Here is a 19,434-nt window from a genome sequence, read left to right as displayed (position 1 = left end):
AAAGAGAAGTTTGCTCCACCTGCAACTTCGATGATGAATCATTCCCCTCCTGGGCTCCTTCCTGTCAACCTTTAAATGAAACATTGCCCACAGCTGCATTGAAATGAGCTCATTTCTTCCTCCTCTGTCTCCCAGGCGTTGGCCAACATGGCGAGGCCGAACCTGCTGAGCTGCTACCAGAAGATCGGCTTGCTGCAGGAGAAGCTGCAGCATCTGCAGGAGAGATTCGGCTTCATCAACATCACGGGAGTGATTCACAGTGCTCAGATCGACCTGCAGCAGGTGCAGCGCCTCATTCATGTTGCCCACTCTGACTCAGGATGTTTCAGCTGAGAGAAAAAGACCGAGCTGTGGAAACTCTGCAGCTTTTTGAGGAATTAAAAAGAAGCAGCCAGAGCCAGAAGCAAAGTCGAAGATGCTGGTTCAGAGAAAAAGTCTGCTAAAGAATGATTAGATCTGCTTAAGAATCTCAAAATGTCTGAAGTCAAGCTTTGAATGAGAAGCCTGGTTGGTATCTGTGGGTGAAAGTGGAAGGAGATGCACTGAAACTTCATTTAGTAGAACCATAACATCTTCTGTAAAAGTTTTCCACCGTAGGAACCAGAAGACTTTGCTGAACAGATCAGTGTGTGATTTGTTTCTGTTAAAACTTTTAAAATGACAGCGAGTTAAAAAAGCACATACTTACGGTTAATGTAGCATCCTGTTGGCTTCCTGCTTCTAGAGGCGTCTGGAGGGAAATTCAAGTTCCGGCATCTATAAAAGTCCCATTATGAGGGAGGAGGTGGCATTATGCTGCGTTTAGACCAGGCATGTCAAACTGGTCCAGCAAAGGGCCGTGTGGCTGCAGGTTTTTGTTCCAGCCAGCCAAGAGCACACAGTTTGACCAATCAGCTGTCTGAAGACTGAGATCAGTTGATTGAATCAGTCAAATCTGGTGTGCTGCTGCTTGGTTGGAACAAAAACCTGCAGCCACACGGCCCTTTGCTGGACCAGTTTGACATATGTGCTTTAGACGGTAAAATGATGCTTGTTGTGGACGCAGCAGCAGGTTAACATTCTGTGCACTGAATTTCACCTGAACCTGAAGTTTTAGGAAACCACTGAAAATATCAAAATGTGAATGACAGTTTTAAAGTCTCTTGCGTATATTTTAAAGCTTGAATGTCTGCAGGTGAATTTTTGTGGAGATGACGTTGCCTGAATGGATTTTAAAGGTTCCGCCCGTTACGACCAAGGTTAAACGTTTTAGAAAAAAAGTGGAATATTTTTGAAGATATAAAAGATATAAAAGAAGTGTCAGCACTTGGAATAATTTTAATTTTGAAGCCCAAAAAACCCAATCGATGATATAAATATAGAAATGACATTAAAATAAAAAGATTTCAGGCTTTAGATCTGATGAGCTATAAAACAGTAAATCCTGATATTCCTGTATTTTTGTGTTTGTGACGTTTCTGTTGGTCTTCCAGCTGATGGAAAACGCAGCTTTTACCTTCGAGCTGCTGCTCGATAAAGCCATGCAGGACAACCCCGACAACGCCGGCCCCGCCATCGAAAAGGTCAAACACAGAGTCCTGAAGGTCAGTTCACCCCACGATGAGATGAAAGTAGATTCAATTCAGCTTTATTTATACAGTACCTGTTCAACAACTAAATCATCTCAGTACACTTTTACACACAGTCCAATTCACACTAGTCCAGTTTTAATCCATCATTAGATAAGACTTTATTGATTAATAAACGGGGAAATTTACATGCCACAGCATCAAGGACGTAGAGGACAGAAGATATGACACACAATCAAGGAGGTGGGGGCACAACAATAGCAGCAATAGTTATTATATACATATTCTACAGAGACGTTAGCGGTGGGAAGCAATGAGGAGACAGACAGAAAGGGATGAAGTGGCAGACAGACAGGATGATGGGGTGGCAGGTAGACAGGGTGTGATGAGGTGGCAGACAGACAGGGTGATGAGGTGGCAGGTAGACAGGGTGATGAGGTGGCAGGTAGACAGGGTGTGATGAGGTGGCAGGTAGACAGGATGGAGTGGCAGACAGATGGGGTTGGGGGGGTGGAGTCAAATCTGTTGAAAAACAGGTAAAATAAAAAAAAATCTTCTCTTTGGTTCTGCCTCTCATTCTACCTTTAGAACCTCTAGGAACTACCAGTAAACCTGCAGTCTAAGAGTGAAGGGCTCTGTAGGGAAAATCTGGAACCATCAGATCTTTAAGATCTAATAGAGCCAGAAAAGACCAAAACAAAGGATCCGGGTCACTTGATGCACTGACCTGAAAGTTTGTCATCCTGCAGCAATATGACTATGACAGCAGCACAGTGAGGAAGAGGATCTTCCAGGATGCTCTGGTCTCCATCACGCTGCCCTTCATCAAGAGGAACCTGGCTCCAACCTGCAAGACGGTGAGTGCTGCACACCAAGAACAACCCACAGCTCGCTGCTGGCTTTTTCCAGCCGTCACAGGGAGGCAGTGATTGTAAACCACTGCATCGTCCCAGTCTGAAGGAAGTTTAAATGCCTCACCCACTGTCCACACTGATGTCCACACTGATGTCCACACACTGATGTCCACACACTGATGTCCACACACTGATGTCCACACTGATGTCCACACACTGATGTCCACACACTGATGTCCACACTGATGTCCACACACTGATGTCCACACTGATGTCCACACACTGATGTCCACACTGGTCATTAATAAAACCCAACGTCTGGCTGTTTTAATGTCTGAGTTCAGGAAGAAAATCAGATTTTAGTTGGGTTGATGTGAACGGATGTGGTTGTACTGAATCTCTTTCTTTCTCCCACTCATGTCTTTCTGTCGCTTCCTCTCTCTTTTTTTTTCCTCTTGCCAATTTTTCCTAACCCTCTCTCCTTCTCTTTTTGCTCCTCTTTCCTTCACACTCCATTTTTCTTTCACCCTCTCACCTCATCTCTTTTCTGGTCCTCTTTTTCTCTCTTTTTCTTGCCCTTTCACTTTTTTCCTTCTCTTTTGCATTACCGCTCTCTCTAACTCTCTCTCTTTTTTCCCCATCACCCTCTCTCGCTCTAACTCTCTACCTCTTTTTTTCCCCATCATCCTCTCTCGCTCTAACTCTCTCTCTTTTTTCCCCATCACCCTCTCTCGCTCTAACTCTCTACCTCTTTTTTTCCCCATCATCCTCTCTCGCTCTAACTCTGTCTCTTTTTTCCACATCACCCTCTCTCCAGGAGCTCCAGGGTCTGGAACAATCCATCTACCCCGACCACGCCAACTTCCTCCATGTTGAAAACATCTATGAGAGCATCCTCCTGCAGATTCTGGACAAAGAGGTTTCTAAAGGTACACAAAGACACTGATGATGATGCTGCTGCTTCAGGCAGGTATCTGACCTGCCATCTTTTCCGTTTCAGTGGTGAAGGAGGCAGCGAGCCTGAAGAAATACAACCTTTTCACCGACAGCAGAGACCTCCTCAGTCGGTCCAGCCGGTCCAGCCTCTCCTCCCCCACTGTCTCCACCCCCAGCAGCCCTACCCTGGTCTCCCCTGCGAAAACCTCCCTCAAGTCCCACCCTCCATCTCCTCTAGTAGTCAACGGCCTGCCGCCCAGCACAGCGATGGAAGAGCAGCAGGAGGAGGAAGAGGAGGCCATGGTGCAGAGCGAAGCCTCAACAGATGTAACTCTGATGGAGACGTCTCTGGGGAAGGGTGGACAGAAAGAGGACGCTGGTCCAGATGTAGATCCTGAACCTCCAACTGTTGCAGAGGCAAGTTCTCCCACTGAGACTCACGAGACCAGGATCCAGGAGGAACTGTTTTCAGTCCAAACAAAGGAAGCTGAGATGGGGGCGGAGCCTGAAGAGCAGAACATGGACGCTGAAGTCCCTCCGGCAGAACCAGAACCTCCCACAGAGGATCCAGAACCTTGTCCCAGTCCCACAGCTGAACAGAGTCCTAATCGTACATCTGAGCCAAGTCCTGATCCCACAGCTGGACCCAGTCCTGAGTGTAAAACTGAGCCAAGTCCGGATCCTACAGCTGGACCTAGTCCTGATCCCACAGGTGAACCTGTGAGCCCTCCATCAGAAGGAAGTGGCTCCAGGGCTGCAGGCAGCACAGAGGACATGAGACCATATGAGAGCTCAGAAGTTGGGCTGGAGGCGCCCTCTAGTGGTGAAGAGGCTGAAGTCCTGAGGCTCATACAGAAAGCAGAGCAACCGGAGCCAGTCACCACCTCAGACCCCAATTCTCTGGACGTGTCTGTGGGAAGCGAGTCTGCTCCCTCAGATCTGGAATCTTCAGGTGAAGTCTCAACAACCTCTGATATCTTGGAGGTTGTCGAGTCGTCCATGAGCTCAGATGAGGCTGAGGAGAAAACCCCAGGAGACAGTCTGCCCACTCCGACCCAGATGGAGGTTCTGAGCGCCGACGCTGGCATTGTAGATGACATTGAAGCTGGAGCCGGTGAGAATCTGGAGACTTCAGCGGAGTCGGTCCATGTCATGACCTCTCTGTCTCCTGTGCTCGCCAACGAGGAGACGTCTCCCGGTCCGGATGTTCGACCCCTGGACTGCATCAAGGAGATCCGTGACCTGGTGGTGGAAGTGATTGAGGTGGAGGAGGTGCCGCAGCTTTACCCCAAAGCACCTCCAAACGAAGAGTAAAGCGTGGTGCGACGTCGCTGGAGGAGCACCAGAACGCTTAAAGGAACATTTTTACACAAATATGCATGAAATGATAACTTATTTATAAAAATATCCCATCACACACCATGCTGCTTCGCTCCACTCACTGACCTTTACAGATGGTCCTTGTATGTCATAAAGGACGTTTTCTTTGTCCTTGCAGGTAAATTTATCCTCAGTTTTTAGCCACCATTTAGATGTTGTGACCTGTTTAGTAAGAAAGGGTTTCTCTAAAGGTCAACAGGACACGGGACAAAATTGCTTCCCTTAAAGCTCAGAGGACAAAAAAGTCCTAAACTGCTTTAACAACATTACAAAGTGCTCAGTGGACTTCACTCCTAAAGACAAAAAAAAGCTTTTTTTAATAAAAGAAGCTGATGTGAGGCATTTAAAGGGTTAAAATAATTTAAATAATTACATGTGTAAGTTTTGGTTAAGACTGAAGTTGATGTTTTTGGGAAAGAACAATTTAGTCCTCTATTGAAAAGGTGAGAAACTGAAGCGAAGCAACAAGGATTAAAGATCAACAAATAGTTTCTGAAGCTTTTTCTTTGGCCCGTGTTATAACGCAAACAGAAATGGGATCATGGGACTGGAATAACTGTGCATGGAATCACTTCCTGACCGGTAAACTGTTGAACATCGTGTAGCTACAATCATGCAGAAACTCATGACCTTAGCGGTTTTATGTCCTTCAGCGTGATTCCTGGAAGCTCCCGACTTACTGTAGCAAAGGTTTACAATCAGAACACGTCATCGGACCGGATTATAAGTGATCCAATTTGATGGAATTCTAAAATAAAACCCTGCTGGTGGCTCTCTGCTTGGCAAACCATCACTCTTTAAACAAACAGCATCTTCCAAACAAACCGTTAATCTGTTCATTTGTAATCACTAATGAACATTTTAAGCACGTTCAGATTCTTCACTGTTTTTTAGGGTTTCTTTTAGCACCGAGTTGTCAGAATGCCTCCATCCTAACTCTACATTGCCTCCACGTGCCTTAGATCTCGCAAAGAAGGAGCCGAGCCTCTGTTGCTTGGATGCAGTTACCATAGAAACGGATCCAGTGTCTGTAGATACCTGTATCATCTCCAAGTGCCTGTTACCTGTGCCGACATCTGTTCCACATGTGGTTAGAGGGGCAAACACTGAGCTGTAAAGATAAATGTTGCTTCATGTGTGAAAATGTTAAAAATAAACAGTATAAACAAACAGTTTCTATCTGGTTTTATTTGCTAATAAGGCAAACGCAGCACGATGATTTATGTTTTAGTCCACAACAACTTTTAAACAATCACTGCTGTGAGAAATATGAAAAAGCCGAGACAGAGTTCACACTCAACACAATCCGACTACGACTATATTTCTTCCAGTTTTCTGATAGATTACGTTTCATCTTCCAGCAGAGCTGCAGGCACATCAAAGACCAGAACAAAACAATGCAGATTTTTTTTCATTCGATCACATTTAAAACACATTTTCATGAGACGAAGGCAGTTAAACTCTCTTCTTAAATTACATTCAGATAAATAAAGATAAATGATGTCGGCTGCAGCACCACACGGAGCTAAACCTCTCCTCGCTTCAAACAGCGCTGCTGCTTGCTCCCAGTTCTCAGGAAAACAGAACTATGAAACAGTTTTTAAAGTATTTTTCTACCATTATTATGAAGTTACACAGCTCCTCTCAGCAAACATCTGTTAGACGTTTACTGTAAACACAGCAAAGACTGACCACGATGCCTGAACTCAGACGTTCCCAAGAGATCACAAGAAGATTAGGACAGAGAAATTTTTCTTTAAATGCTGCACAGCAACGTTTCAGACATCTAGATATAATTTAAACCAATCTGAGAGGAAGAAAAGCCTCCAAACAACAAGTTTTCTTTATAAGGAGATAAATCTGGTGGTTATTATTTGACTGACATACATTCACAACTTCTAAAGCCTAATATACGTCTCCCTCATGTCACTGAGCTCCATAGTTGCTCCAAAACCTAAAAAAAAGACAATTAGTGCTGCACACATATTTGTCATTACTAGCTCCATTTAAGCCATCCTGGCTATTAATCTGGATTAAAACACAGATTACAGTGAATCCAGGACTTATTCCAAATCTTTTCTGCTGCAGCAACCAGGCTGACCACAATGATGTGAAGTTATTTGAGCAAACAGGTGCCGTCATCTAACCGGAGACGTCAGATTATGGAGCTATGAAAGCTTCATAAGTCCAGTAACTCGTGTCTCCATATTTATAAGAACGGGTACAAATCAATCTACGCGTACTGGAAACAGGAAAATACAAGTACGAAACATCTGTCCCACATTTTACACTCCTACTCAAGAACCAATCAGATTTCTCTAATCCCGACCAATCATGGAGAGAGCTGACCACAGTCAGCACAACAAGTTTCTTAAAGGCGAGATGGTTTATTAATAAATAAAACATTTAAGAAACGTTTCCATAAACCGACTCAGCTTTACTGAGCTGGTCTCGATTACATGGACGTAGAAAATGTCACGGTTGATTGTGGACACAGAATCTTAGATCTCGTCTTTCCGTGATTAACTACGATTACACGGACAAACAATCATCTATCCGACTGAAATCAGTCTGATCAGAGAATCCAGCTGACATGTTTACATGGAAGCTGGTTAAAGTGATCCCATTCGTTTAGATGATGGACAGATTTAATATGATCAGAACGGTTCCACCATTTTTCAAGTTTCCCTGAAACTCATCACGTGACCAAACCTCCATGTGGTTCAGGCATGAGCAGAAACAACATCCACCACAGAAACCGCCAGTATGAGAGTAGACGTGGTTATTTTTTCCTGCTGCTCCGATCATGAGAAGGTTTAAACCTGCTAATGTTGCTTTTATCACATCTTACACAGATAATACAGATACTTTGTGGTTAAAACTTGGCTCAAACCCTGTTGTACACAGTCTGACACTTCTCTTCGGCCCCCTGGTGGAAACCTTTTCACTACAAGAATTTTGATAGTTTTGATGAATTTTGAAACGCCCCCGGATTGAAACCTTTTTGGATCAGCTGAGGTGTTTACAGGACGGGATTTTTTCTGATTTGACGTCTAATCAGTCGTCCATATAAATGCAGCTAGTCGTTAGTGAAATCTGACTGGTTCTTGAGCTGACGTGTAAAATGTAGGACAAATATTTTATCCTTGTAAAATTTACTTCTATTTCAATACTTGCAGAATTAATCTATACTTGTAGATTTGATTTGTATCTGAAGTTGTTTCACACATTAAGGTACAAGTTACGAAACTTTTGTCCCCATCGTAGCTCCGTACATGTTAACGAAAGGCTCGACAGAAGTTGTGTAGCTCAGTTAACTGAAGAAACAGGAGTTTGCTGACCAACAAAAATTTAGTGATGTGCATCTTTATTTGGGGTCCTGGCATAAATTTGTGAAGACTTCTCTTGCAGTTTAGAAAAGTGATAATTGTAGTAGTGATTTGTAGGAAAATCATGCTGCACATTAAGGAGTGTCCTCATCAGCTTAATTCCAGTCCATGTCACCAGTACATGGTTAAGGTTATTCCCAGTGTCACCAGTACAAGGTTAAGGTTATTCCCAGTGTCACCAATACAGGGTTAAGGTTATTCCCAGTATCACCAGTACAAGGTTAAGGTTATTCCCAGTGTCACCAGTACAAGGTTAAGGTTATTCCCAGTGTCACCAGTACAAGGTTAAGCTTATTCCCAGTGACACCAGTACAAGGTTAAGGTTATTCCCAGTGTCACCAGTACAAGGTTAAGCTTATTCCCAGTGTCACCAGTACAAGGTTAAGGTTATTCCCAGTGTCACCAGTACAAGGTTGAGGTTATTCCCAGTGTCACCAGTATAAGGTTAAGGTTATTCCCAGTGTCACCAGTACAAGGTTAAAGTTATTCCCAGTGTCACCAGTACGAGGTTAAGCTTATTCCCAGTGTCACCAGTACAAGGTTAAGGTTATTCCCAGTGTCACCAGTACAAGGTTGAGGTTATTCCCAGTGTCACCAGTATAAGGTTAAGGTTATTCCCAGTGTCACCAGTACAAGGTTAAAGTTATTCCCAGTGTCACCAGTACAAGGTTAAAGTTATTCCCAGTGTCACCAGTACAAGGTTAAGGTTATTCCCAGTCCATGTCACCAGTACAAGGTTAAGGTTATTCCCAGTGTCACCAGTATAAGGTTAAGCTTATTCCCAGTGTCACCAGTACAAGGTTAAGGTTATTCCCAGTGTCACCAGTACAAAGTTAAGGTTATTCCCAGTGTCACCAGTACAAGGTTAAGGTTATTCCCAGTCCATGTCACCAGTACAAGGTTAAGGTTATTCCCAGTGTCACCAGTACAAGGTTAAAGTTATTCCCAGTGTCACCAGTACAAGATTAAGGTTATTCCCAGTGTCACCAGTACAAGGTTAAAGTTATTCCCAGTGTCACCAGTACAAGATTAAGGTTATTCCCAGTGTCACCAGTACAAGGTTAAGGTTATTCCCAGTGTCACCAGTATAAGGTTAAGGTTATTCCCAGTGTCACCAGTACAAGGTTAAGGTTATTCCCAGTGTCACCAGTACAAGGTTAAGGTTATTCCCAGTGTCACCAGTACAAAGTTAAGGTTATTCCCAGTGTCACCAGTACAAGGTTAAGGTTATTCCCAGTGTCACCAGTACAAGGTTAAGCTTATTCCCAGTGTCACCAGTACAAGGTTAAAGTTATTCCCAGTGTCACCAGTACAAGGTTAAAGTTATTCCCAGTGACACCAGTACAAGGTTAAGGTTATTCCCAGTGTCACCAGTACAAGGTTAAAGAACTCCTTTCTGATGAATGTTAGCATCACTTTTTACAGCGAGATGAAAAGTTAAAGCGGAGAAGCCAAACCTGACCACCAGATTCATCTTTCTAAAGACAAAAACATTCAAACAACGAAATGTAAGAAGCCAGTTCAGTTTTCACCTGAAACACATCCGCTTGTGTCCAAATATGATCTGGAATAAAGGATCTAATCCTGAACTCAGTCACTGACTCTCCCATGGGACAGTTTTGGGATTCAATTTTGAAACAACTGTCTTGTTTGAATGAGCTCCTGCCACTTTTCCTTTTTTAGAAAGTTAGCCTTAAACAGTTAAACCGACGTTAACTTTTGGCTCTTTACAATTTAAAGAATCTGATCTGATATTAGAAAAGTAACTGCAGGCTAATTCTCAGATAAAAGATGTGCGGTGCTCGTAGTCCTCTAGAGTTCTTCATGTCAGGATTTGGGTCCGAACCGAGTGTTTTGGGTGGAGAGTGACGAGGTTCCAGGTTTACCGGGAGGCAGTGGTGTAGTTGTAGAAGAAGTGTTCGTCAGGCCGGAAACCGTAGCCACTGATGGGTCGGTCTGCAGGAATCTGGGCCGCCAGGACGAACTGATCTGACATGCTGGAGGACAAAAGGGACAGAAACCAGATGTTTACAGAGGTGCCAACACAGCTGAATTTCCCAGTTGGGATTATTATTAATTTTACACATCTGATCCAAACACCTGATGAACCTTCCACGTATCAAACACTGAACTTAAGTAAAAGTATAAATAATGATAAGAAATCAAACACAGTTTTAGCAACAGAGGCAGAAAATGGGGTTCAGGACTACCCCGCCACCAGGTGGCGCTGTGACACCACACATCTGTCCAACCCCAGCGTCTGACCAATCACTCAGTCCCAGCCCTGGACAAAAAGAGGCTCATAAAAACTTGATGTAATATTCATCTGCACCTCTGCAGGTGTTGGACGTCCACAATGAAAGAGTGACTTCCAGGCTGCTATTGGCTGCGGGGGTAAACAGTGGAGCGGCCAAGCCATAAAACCCGGAGAGATGTCTAAACACAGCTCTGTGATGAGGGTGGGGGCTGACAGCCAGACCTGGAGGACCTGGCTGCCATCCACCCAGCAACAGGGACCTGTGGAGGGGGATGATAAAAGGCCTGCATCTACAGAGTTACCATGGAGACGTGGATACGGCGGGCGGGGCTGATTTCACGCTCCATCTTCTGAGCAGCTGCTGGGAGTTTGTGTGTGGCGATGGGGTCACCGTGCCTCATCGGGACACTGGTTGATGGATAAACTGGGCCGTGATGGATGACGCCACAGTTTTGTGGAAGAGGGAGAATTTGCTGCTCGAGCCGTCGCCCTCTAAAATACGAGCTGTTTGCTTTGCCCCAGCGAGCGCCTATAATGACGTGTTGTCTTTAGCCAAATCACTTCCAGCGATCAGTTACACAGCTTGCAGCGTATCCCCAGCCCTCCAGGCCCTCGTCGCCTCCTCCTCTCTGTTTTTCCTTTTGCCCCCTGCCGTCTCGGCCCCTCCACGTTCTCCTCTCCGGGCAGAAATATTTCTTTCCCCACTCCGCACGCTACGGCTGTCAGGGGGGATTTGAGAGCCGGGCTAAAGGAGGCAGGAGGAACAGTGGAGCTCTGAGTCCCTCCTTGCCTGCCTGGATGTCCGTCTCTGACTCTGGTTAAACTCCAGCCTGGAGCTCCAGGTTCTGTTCTGGACCTGAAGAGCCCTGATGAGTCTGACAGCAAAAAAATCCTTCACAGTACAAATCAGAGTACATGGTTAACAACAAAAGTAAATGTCCTGCTATGATGCTCAAACAGAAGTCATTGCCTTGGTTACGATGAGCTGCTTTAAGATGCAAAGTTGTCGCCACATAAACAGATTAATCCAACTTTCAGTTTGCATCACTGAGCCCAGTTTTGTCTACAATATAAACATAGTAATGAGATTAATACCAACATATGAGCTCTTCTCTGTTTGAGATAAGAAGTCGTTGCCCTCCAACTAAAATATTAAAAATCTTCCGGGAAATGCTCCAAAATTAAAGCGCAAGTACAAACAGGTTGCAAACTTCTCAGAGACTCTGAACAAGCTCAACATAAAGAACAAAAGATAATCTGGTAGTGTCATCAAACATACGAAGGAAGAAAATAAAAGCTGTATCATAGAAATAAATCTGCATTAGCAGATACTGTAACTCCCAGAAAGCTACAGCAACATGGCTCTTACAAATGATCAAGATCAAATACCTCCATTAGTCTGGATTTTGTCTAGAAGATAAATTATTTAAACCAAAACAGTTGTTCCTCAATAGAATATTTAAGGCATGTAGATAAAACTAAAACTTCACATAAAGATGATTTACAATCATCAGAACAGTTAAAACTGCTTTTTTATTTACTTGTAATCTAAACAATTTGAAGCTTTTAATCCCAGTATAAACCAGTCTGTAGCAGCTTTTAATCCCAGTATGAACCAGTCTGTAACAGCATTTAATCCCAGTATAAACCAGTCTGTAGCAGCATTTAATCCCAGTATAAACCAGTCTGTAGCAGCTTTTAATCCCAGTATGAACCAGTCTGTAGCAGCTTTTAATCCCAGTATAAACCAGTCTGTAACAGCATTTAATCCCAGTATAAACCAGTCTGTAGCAGCTTTTAATCCCAGTATAAACCAGTCTGTAGCAGCTTTTAATCCCAGTATAAACCAGTGTGTAGCAGCTTTTAATCCCAGTATAAACCAGTCTGTAGCAGCTTTTAATCCCAGTATAAACCAGTCTGTAGCAGCTTTTAATCCCAGTATCAACCAGTCTGTAGCAGCTTTTAATCCCAGTATAAACCAGTCTGTAACAGCTTTTAATCCCAGTATAAACCAGTCTGTAACAGCATTTAATCCCAGTATAAACCAGTCTGTAGCAGTTTTTAATCCCAGTATGAACCAGTCTGTAACAGCATTTAATCCCAGTATAAACCAGTCTGTAGCAGCTTTTAATCCCAGTATAAACCAGTCTGTAGCAGCTTTTAATCCCAGTATAAACCAGTGTGTAGCAGCTTTTAATCCCAGTATAAACCAGTCTGTAGCAGCTTTTAATCCCAGTATAAACCAGTCTGTAGCAGCTTTTAATCCCAGTATAAACCAGTCTGTAGCAGCTTTTAATCCCAGTATAAACCAGTCTGTAGCAGCTTTTAATCCCAGTATAAACCAGTCTGTAGCAGCTTTTAATCCCAGTATAAACCAGTCTGTAGCAGCTTTTAATCCCAGTATAAACCAGTCTGTAGCAGCTTTTAATCCCAGTATAAACCAGTCTGTAGCAGCTTTTAATCCCAGTATGAACCAGTCTGTAACAGCATTTAATCCCAGTATAAACCAGTCTGTAGCAGCTTTTAATCCCAGTATGAACCAGTCTGTAACAGCATTTAATCCCAGTATAAACCAGTCTGTAGCAGCTTTTAATCCCAGTATAAACCAGTCTATAACAGCTTTTAATCCCAGTATAAACCAGTGTGTAGCAGCTTTTAATCCCAGTATAAACCAGTGTGTAGCAGCTTTTAATCCCAGTATAAACCAGTCTGTAGCAGCATTTAATCCCAGTATAAACCAGTCTGTAGCAGCTTTTAATGCCAGTATAAACCAGTCTGTAACAGCTTTTAATCCCAGTATAAACCAGTGTGTAGCAGCTTTTAATCCCAGTATAAACCAGTCTGTAGCAGCTTTTAATCCCAGTGTAAACCAGTGTGCAGCAGCTTTTAATCCCAGTATAAACCAGTTTGTAGCAGCTTTTAATCCCAGTATAAACCAGTGTGTAACAGCTCTTAATCCCAGTATAAACCAGTCTGTAGCAACTTTTAATCCCAGTATAAACCAGTCTGTAACAGCTTTTAATCCCAGTATAAACCTGTGTGTAGCAGCTTTTAATCCCAGTATAAACCAGTGTGTAGCAGCTTTTAATCCCAGTATAAACCAGTCTGTAGCAGCTTTTAATCCCAGTATAAACCAGTCTGTAACAGCTTTTAATCCTAGTATAAACCAGTCTGTAAAAGCTTTTAATCCCAGTATAAACCAGTCTGTAGCAGCTTTTAATCCCAGTATAAACCAGTCTGTAACAGCTTGTAATCCCAGTATAAACCAGTCTGTAACAGCTTTTAATCCCAGTATAAACCAGTCTGTAACAGCTTTTAATCCTAGTATAAACCAGTCTGTAACAGCTTTTAATCCCAGTATAAACCAGTCTATAACAGCTTTTAATCCCAGTATAAACCAGTGTGTAGCAGCTTTTAATCCCAGTATAAACCAGTGTGTAGCAGCTTTTAATCCCAGTATAAACCAGTCTGTAGCAGCTTTTAATCCCAGTATAAACCAGTCTGTAGCAGCGTTTAATCCCAGTATAAACCAGTCTGTAGCAGCTTTTAATCCCAGTATAAACCAGTCTGTAGCAGCTTTTAATGCCAGTATAAACCAGTCTGTAACAGCTTTTAATCCCAGTATAAACCAGTGTGTAGCAGCTTTTAATCCCAGTATAAACCAGTCTGTAGCAGCTTTTAATCCCAGTGTAAACCAGTGTGCAGCAGCTTTTAATCCCAGTATAAACCAGTCTGTAGCAGCTTTTAATCCCAGTATAAACCAGTCTGTAGCAGCTTTTAATCCCAGTATAAACCAGTGTGTAGCAGCTTTTAATCCCAGTATAAACCAGTCTGTAGCAGCTTTTAATCCCAGTATAAACCAGTCTGTAGCAGCTTTTAATCCCAGTATAAACCAGTCTGTAGCAGCTTTTAATCCCAGTATAAACCAGTCTGTAACAGCATTTAATCCCAGTATAAACCAGTCTGTAGCAGCTTTTAATCCCAGTATGAACCAGTCTGTAACAGCATTTAATCCCAGTATAAACCAGTCTGTAGCAGCTTTTAATCCCAGTATAAACCAGTCTGTAGCAGCTTTTAATCCCAGTATAAACCAGTGTGTAGCAGCTTTTAATCCCAGTATAAACCAGTCTGTAGCAGCTTTTAATCCCAGTATAAACCAGTCTGTAGCAGCTTTTAATCCCAGTATAAACCAGTCTGTAGCAGCTTTTAATCCCAGTATAAACCAGTCTGTAGCAGCTTTTAATCCCAGTATAAACCAGTCTGTAGCAGCTTTTAATCCCAGTATAAACCAGTCTGTAGCAGCTTTTAATCCCAGTATAAACCAGTCTGTAGCAGCTTTTAATCCCAGTATAAACCAGTCTGTAGCAGCTTTTAATCCCAGTATGAACCAGTCTGTAACAGCATTTAATCCCAGTATAAACCAGTCTGTAGCAGCTTTTAATCCCAGTATGAACCAGTCTGTAACAGCATTTAATCCCAGTATAAACCAGTCTGTAGCAGCTTTTAATCCCAGTATAAACCAGTCTATAACAGCTTTTAATCCCAGTATAAACCAGTGTGTAGCAGCTTTTAATCCCAGTATAAACCAGTGTGTAGCAGCTTTTAATCCCAGTATAAACCAGTCTGTAGCAGCGTTTAATCCCAGTATAAACCAGTCTGTAGCAGCTTTTAATCCCAGTATAAACCAGTCTGTAACAGCTTTTAATCCCAGTATAAACCAGTGTGTAGCAGCTTTTAATCCCACTATAAACCAGTGTGTAGCAGCTTTTAATCCCAGTGTAAACCAGTGTGCAGCAGCTTTTAATCCCAGTATAAACCAGTTTGTAGCAGCTTTTAATCCCAGTATAAACCAGTGTGTAACAGCTCTTAATCCCAGTATAAACCAGTCTGTAGCAACTTTTAATCCCAGTATAAACCAGTCTGTAACAGCTTTTAATCCCAGTATAAACCTGTGTGTAGCAGCTTTTAATCCCAGTATAAACCAGTGTGTAGCAGCTTTTAATCCCAGTATAAACCAGTCTGTAGCAGCTTTTAATCCCAGTATAAACCAGTCTGTAACAGCTTTTAATCCTAGTATAAACCAGTCTGTAAAAGCTTTTAATCCCAGTATAAACCAGTCTGTAGCAGCTTTTAATCCCAGTATAAACCAGTCTGTAACAGCTTGTAATCCCAGTATAAACCAGTCTGTAACAGCTTTTAATCCCAGTATAAACCAGTCTGTAACAGCTTTTAATCCTAGTATAAACCAGTCTGTAACAGCTTTTAATCCCAGTATAAACCAGTCTATAACAGCTTTTAATCCCAGTATAAACCAGTGTGTAGCAGCTTTTAATCCCAGTATAAACCAGTGTGTAGCAGCTTTTAATCCCAGTATAAACCAGTCTGTAGCAGCTTTTAATCCCAGTATAAACCAGTCTGTAGCAGCGTTTAATCCCAGTATAAACCAGTCTGTAGCAGCTTTTAATCCCAGTATAAACCAGTCTGTAGCAGCTTTTAATGCCAGTATAAACCAGTCTGTAACAGCTTTTAATCCCAGTATAAACCAGTGTGTAGCAGCTTTTAATCCCAGTATAAACCAGTCTGTAGCAGCTTTTAATCCCAGTGTAAACCAGTGTGCAGCAGCTTTTAATCCCAGTATAAACCAGTCTGTAGCAGCTTTTAATCCCAGTATAAACCAGTCTGTAGCAGCTTTTAATCCCAGTATAAACCAGTGTGTAGCAGCTTTTAATCCCAGTATAAACCAGTCTGTAGCAGCTTTTAATCCCAGTATAAACCAGTCTGTAGCAGCTTTTAATCCCAGTATAAACCAGTCTGTAGCAGCTTTTAATCCCAGTATAAACCAGTCTGTAACAGCATTTAATCCCAGTATAAACCAGTCTGTAGCAGCTTTTAATCCCAGTATGAACCAGTCTGTAACAGCATTTAATCCCAGTATAAACCAGTCTGTAGCAGCTTTTAATCCCAGTATAAACCAGTCTGTAGCAGCTTTTAATCCCAGTATAAACCAGTGTGTAGCAGCTTTTAATCCCAGTATAAACCAGTCTGTAGCAGCTTTTAATCCCAGTATAAACCAGTCTGTAGCAGCTTTTAATCCCAGTATAAACCAGTCTGTAGCAGCTTTTAATCCCAGTATAAACCAGTCTGTAGCAGCTTTTAATCCCAGTATAAACCAGTCTGTAGCAGCTTTTAATCCCAGTATAAACCAGTCTGTAGCAGCTTTTAATCCCAGTATAAACCAGTCTGTAGCAGCTTTTAATCCCAGTATAAACCAGTCTGTAGCAGCTTTTAATCCCAGTATGAACCAGTCTGTAACAGCATTTAATCCCAGTATAAACCAGTCTGTAGCAGCTTTTAATCCCAGTATGAACCAGTCTGTAACAGCATTTAATCCCAGTATAAACCAGTCTGTAGCAGCTTTTAATCCCAGTATAAACCAGTCTATAACAGCTTTTAATCCCAGTATAAACCAGTGTGTAGCAGCTTTTAATCCCAGTATAAACCAGTCTGTAGCAGCTTTTAATCCCAGTATAAACCAGTCTGTAGCAGCGTTTAATCCCAGTATAAACCAGTCTGTAGCAGCTTTTAATCCCAGTATAAACCAGTCTGTAACAGCTTTTAATCCCAGTATAAACCAGTGTGTAGCAGCTTTTAATCCCACTATAAACCAGTCTGTAGCAGCTTTTAATCCCAGTGTAAACCAGTGTGCAGCAGCTTTTAATCCCAGTATAAACCAGTTTGTAGCAGCTTTTAATCCCAGTATAAACCAGTGTGTAACAGCTCTTAATCCCAGTATAAACCAGTCTGTAGCAACTTTTAATCCCAGTATAAACCAGTCTGTAACAGCTTTTAATCCCAGTATAAACCTGTGTGTAGCAGCTTTTAATCCCAGTATAAACCAGTGTGTAGCAGCTTTTAATCCCAGTATAAACCAGTCTGTAGCAGCTTTTAATCCCAGTATAAACCAGTCTGTAACAGCTTTTAATCCTAGTATAAACCAGTCTGTAACAGCTTTTAATCCCAGTATAAACCAGTCTGTAGCAGCTTTTAATCCCAGTATAAACCAGTCTGTAACAGCTTTTAATCCCAGTATAAACCAGTCTGTAACAGCTTTTAATCCCAGTATAAACCAGTCTGTAACAGCTTTTAATCCTAGTATAAACCAGTCTGTAACAGCTTTTAATCCCAGTATAAACCAGTCTATAACAGCTTTTAATCCCAGTATAAACCAGTGTGTAGCAGCTTTTAATCCCAGTATAAACCAGTGTGTAGCAGCTTTTAATCCCAGTATAAACCAGTCTGTAGCAGCTTTTAATCCCAGTATAAACCAGTCTGTAGCAGCGTTTAATCCCAGTATAAACCAGTCTGTAGCAGCTTTTAATCCCAGTATAAACCAGTCTGTAGCAGCTTTTAATGCCAGTATAAACCAGTCTGTAACAGCTTTTAATCCCAGTATAAACCAGTGTGTAGCAGCTTTTAATCCCAGTATAAACCAGTCTGTAGCAGCTTTTAATCCCAGTATAAACCAGTGTGCAGCAGCTTTTAATCCCAGTATAAACCAGTCTGTAGCAGCTTTTAATCCCAGTATAAACCAGTGTGTAACAGCTCTTAATCCCAGTATAAACCAGTCTGTAGCAACTTTTAATCCCAGTATAAACCAGTCTGTAACAGCTTTTAATCCCAGTATAAACCTGTGTGTAGCAGCTTTTAATCCCAGTATAAACCAGTCTGTAGCAGCTTTTAATCCCAGTATAAACCAGTCTGTAACAGCTTTTAATCCCAGTATAAACCAGTCTGTAGCAGCTTTTAATCCCAGTATAAACCAGTGTGTAGCAGCTTTTAATCCCAGTATAAACCAGTTTGTAGCAGCTTTTAATCCCAGTATAAACCAGTCAGCAACAGCTTTTAATCCCAGTATAAGCCAGTGTGTAGCAGCTTTTAATCCCAGTATAAACCAGTGTGTAACAGCTTTTAATCCCAGTATAAACCAGTCTGTAGCAGCTTTTAATCCCAGTATAAACCAGTGTGTAGCAGCTTTTAATCCCAGTATAAACCAGTGTGTAGCAGCTTTTAATCCCAGTATAAACCAGTCTGTAACAGCTTTTAATCCCAGTATAAACCAGTCTGTAACAGCTTTTAATCCCAGTATAAACCAGTGTGTAGCAGCTTTTAATCCCAGTATAAACCAGTCTGTAGCAGCTTTTAATCCCAGTATAAACCAGTCTGTAGCAGCTTTTAATCCCAGTATAAACCAGTCTGTAGCAGCTTTTAATCCCAGTATAAACCAGTCTGTAGCAGCTTTTAATCCCAGTATAAACCAGTCTGTAGCAGCTTTTAATCCCAGTATAAACCAGTCTGTAGCAGCTTTTAATCCCAGTATAAACCAGTCTGTAGCAGCTTTTAATCCCAGTATAAACCAGTCTGTAGCAGCTTTTAATCCCAGTATGAACCAGTCTGTAACAGCATTTAATCCCAGTATAAACCAGTCTGTAGCAGCTTTTAATCCCAGTATGAACCAGTCTGTAACAGCATTTAATCCCAGTATAAACCAGTCTGTAGCAGCTTTTAATCCCAGTATAAACCAGTCTATAACAGCTTTTAATCCCAGTATAAACCAGTGTGTAGCAGCTTTTAATCCCAGTATAAACCAGTGTGTAGCAGCTTTTAATCCCAGTATAAACCAGTCTGTAGCAGCGTTTAATCCCAGTATAAACCAGTCTGTAGCAGCTTTTAATGCCAGTATAAACCAGTCTGTAACAGCTTTTAATCCCAGTATAAACCAGTGTGTAGCAGCTTTTAATCCCAGTATAAACCAGTCTGTAGCAGCTTTTAATCCCAGTGTAAACCAGTGTGCAGCAGCTTTTAATCCCAGTATAAACCAGTTTGTAGCAGCTTTTAGTCCCAGTATAAACCAGTGTGTAACAGCTCTTAATCCCAGTATAAACCAGTCTGTAGCAACTTTTAATCCCAGTATAAACCAGTCTGTAACAGCTTTTAATCCCAGTATAAACCTGTGTGTAGCAGCTTTTAATCCCAGTATAAACCAGTGTGTA

General features: G+C 42.1%; 2 protein-coding genes across 5 annotated transcripts in view; one reads left to right on the top strand and one right to left on the bottom strand.

Annotated features, from left to right (window-relative positions):
* The window catches only part of niban1a (niban apoptosis regulator 1a), a 45,783-nt gene extending 39,875 nt beyond the window's left edge, over window positions 1-5,908 (top strand). The window contains exons 10-14 of the mRNA XM_042005807.1: window positions 136-282; window positions 1,473-1,583; window positions 2,318-2,425; window positions 3,240-3,351; window positions 3,423-5,908. Of these exons, the coding sequence (XP_041861741.1) occupies window positions 136-282; window positions 1,473-1,583; window positions 2,318-2,425; window positions 3,240-3,351; window positions 3,423-4,672 (1,728 nt within the window). The 3' untranslated portion in view covers window positions 4,673-5,908. The remainder of the gene's footprint in view (window positions 1-135; window positions 283-1,472; window positions 1,584-2,317; window positions 2,426-3,239; window positions 3,352-3,422) is intronic.
* A 1,197-nt stretch (window positions 5,909-7,105) lies between these two features.
* Window positions 7,106-19,434, bottom strand: part of kifap3a (kinesin-associated protein 3a) — a 57,693-nt gene continuing 45,364 nt past the window's right edge. For all 4 annotated transcript variants that reach the window (XM_042005809.1, XM_042005811.1, XM_042005812.1 and 1 more), the window contains exon 20: window positions 7,106-10,124. In XM_042005809.1, coding sequence (XP_041861743.1) covers window positions 10,010-10,124 — 115 coding nt within the window. In that variant the 3' untranslated portion in view covers window positions 7,106-10,009. The remainder of the gene's footprint in view (window positions 10,125-19,434) is intronic.

The sequence above is a fragment of the Melanotaenia boesemani genome, chromosome 14, assembly GCF_017639745.1.
Source record: "Melanotaenia boesemani isolate fMelBoe1 chromosome 14, fMelBoe1.pri, whole genome shotgun sequence".
In the NCBI taxonomy this organism is placed as follows: domain Eukaryota; kingdom Metazoa; phylum Chordata; class Actinopteri; order Atheriniformes; family Melanotaeniidae; genus Melanotaenia; species Melanotaenia boesemani.
The sequence above is the reverse complement of the archived record's forward strand: the minus strand, read 5'-3'. Positions and strand labels throughout refer to the sequence as shown.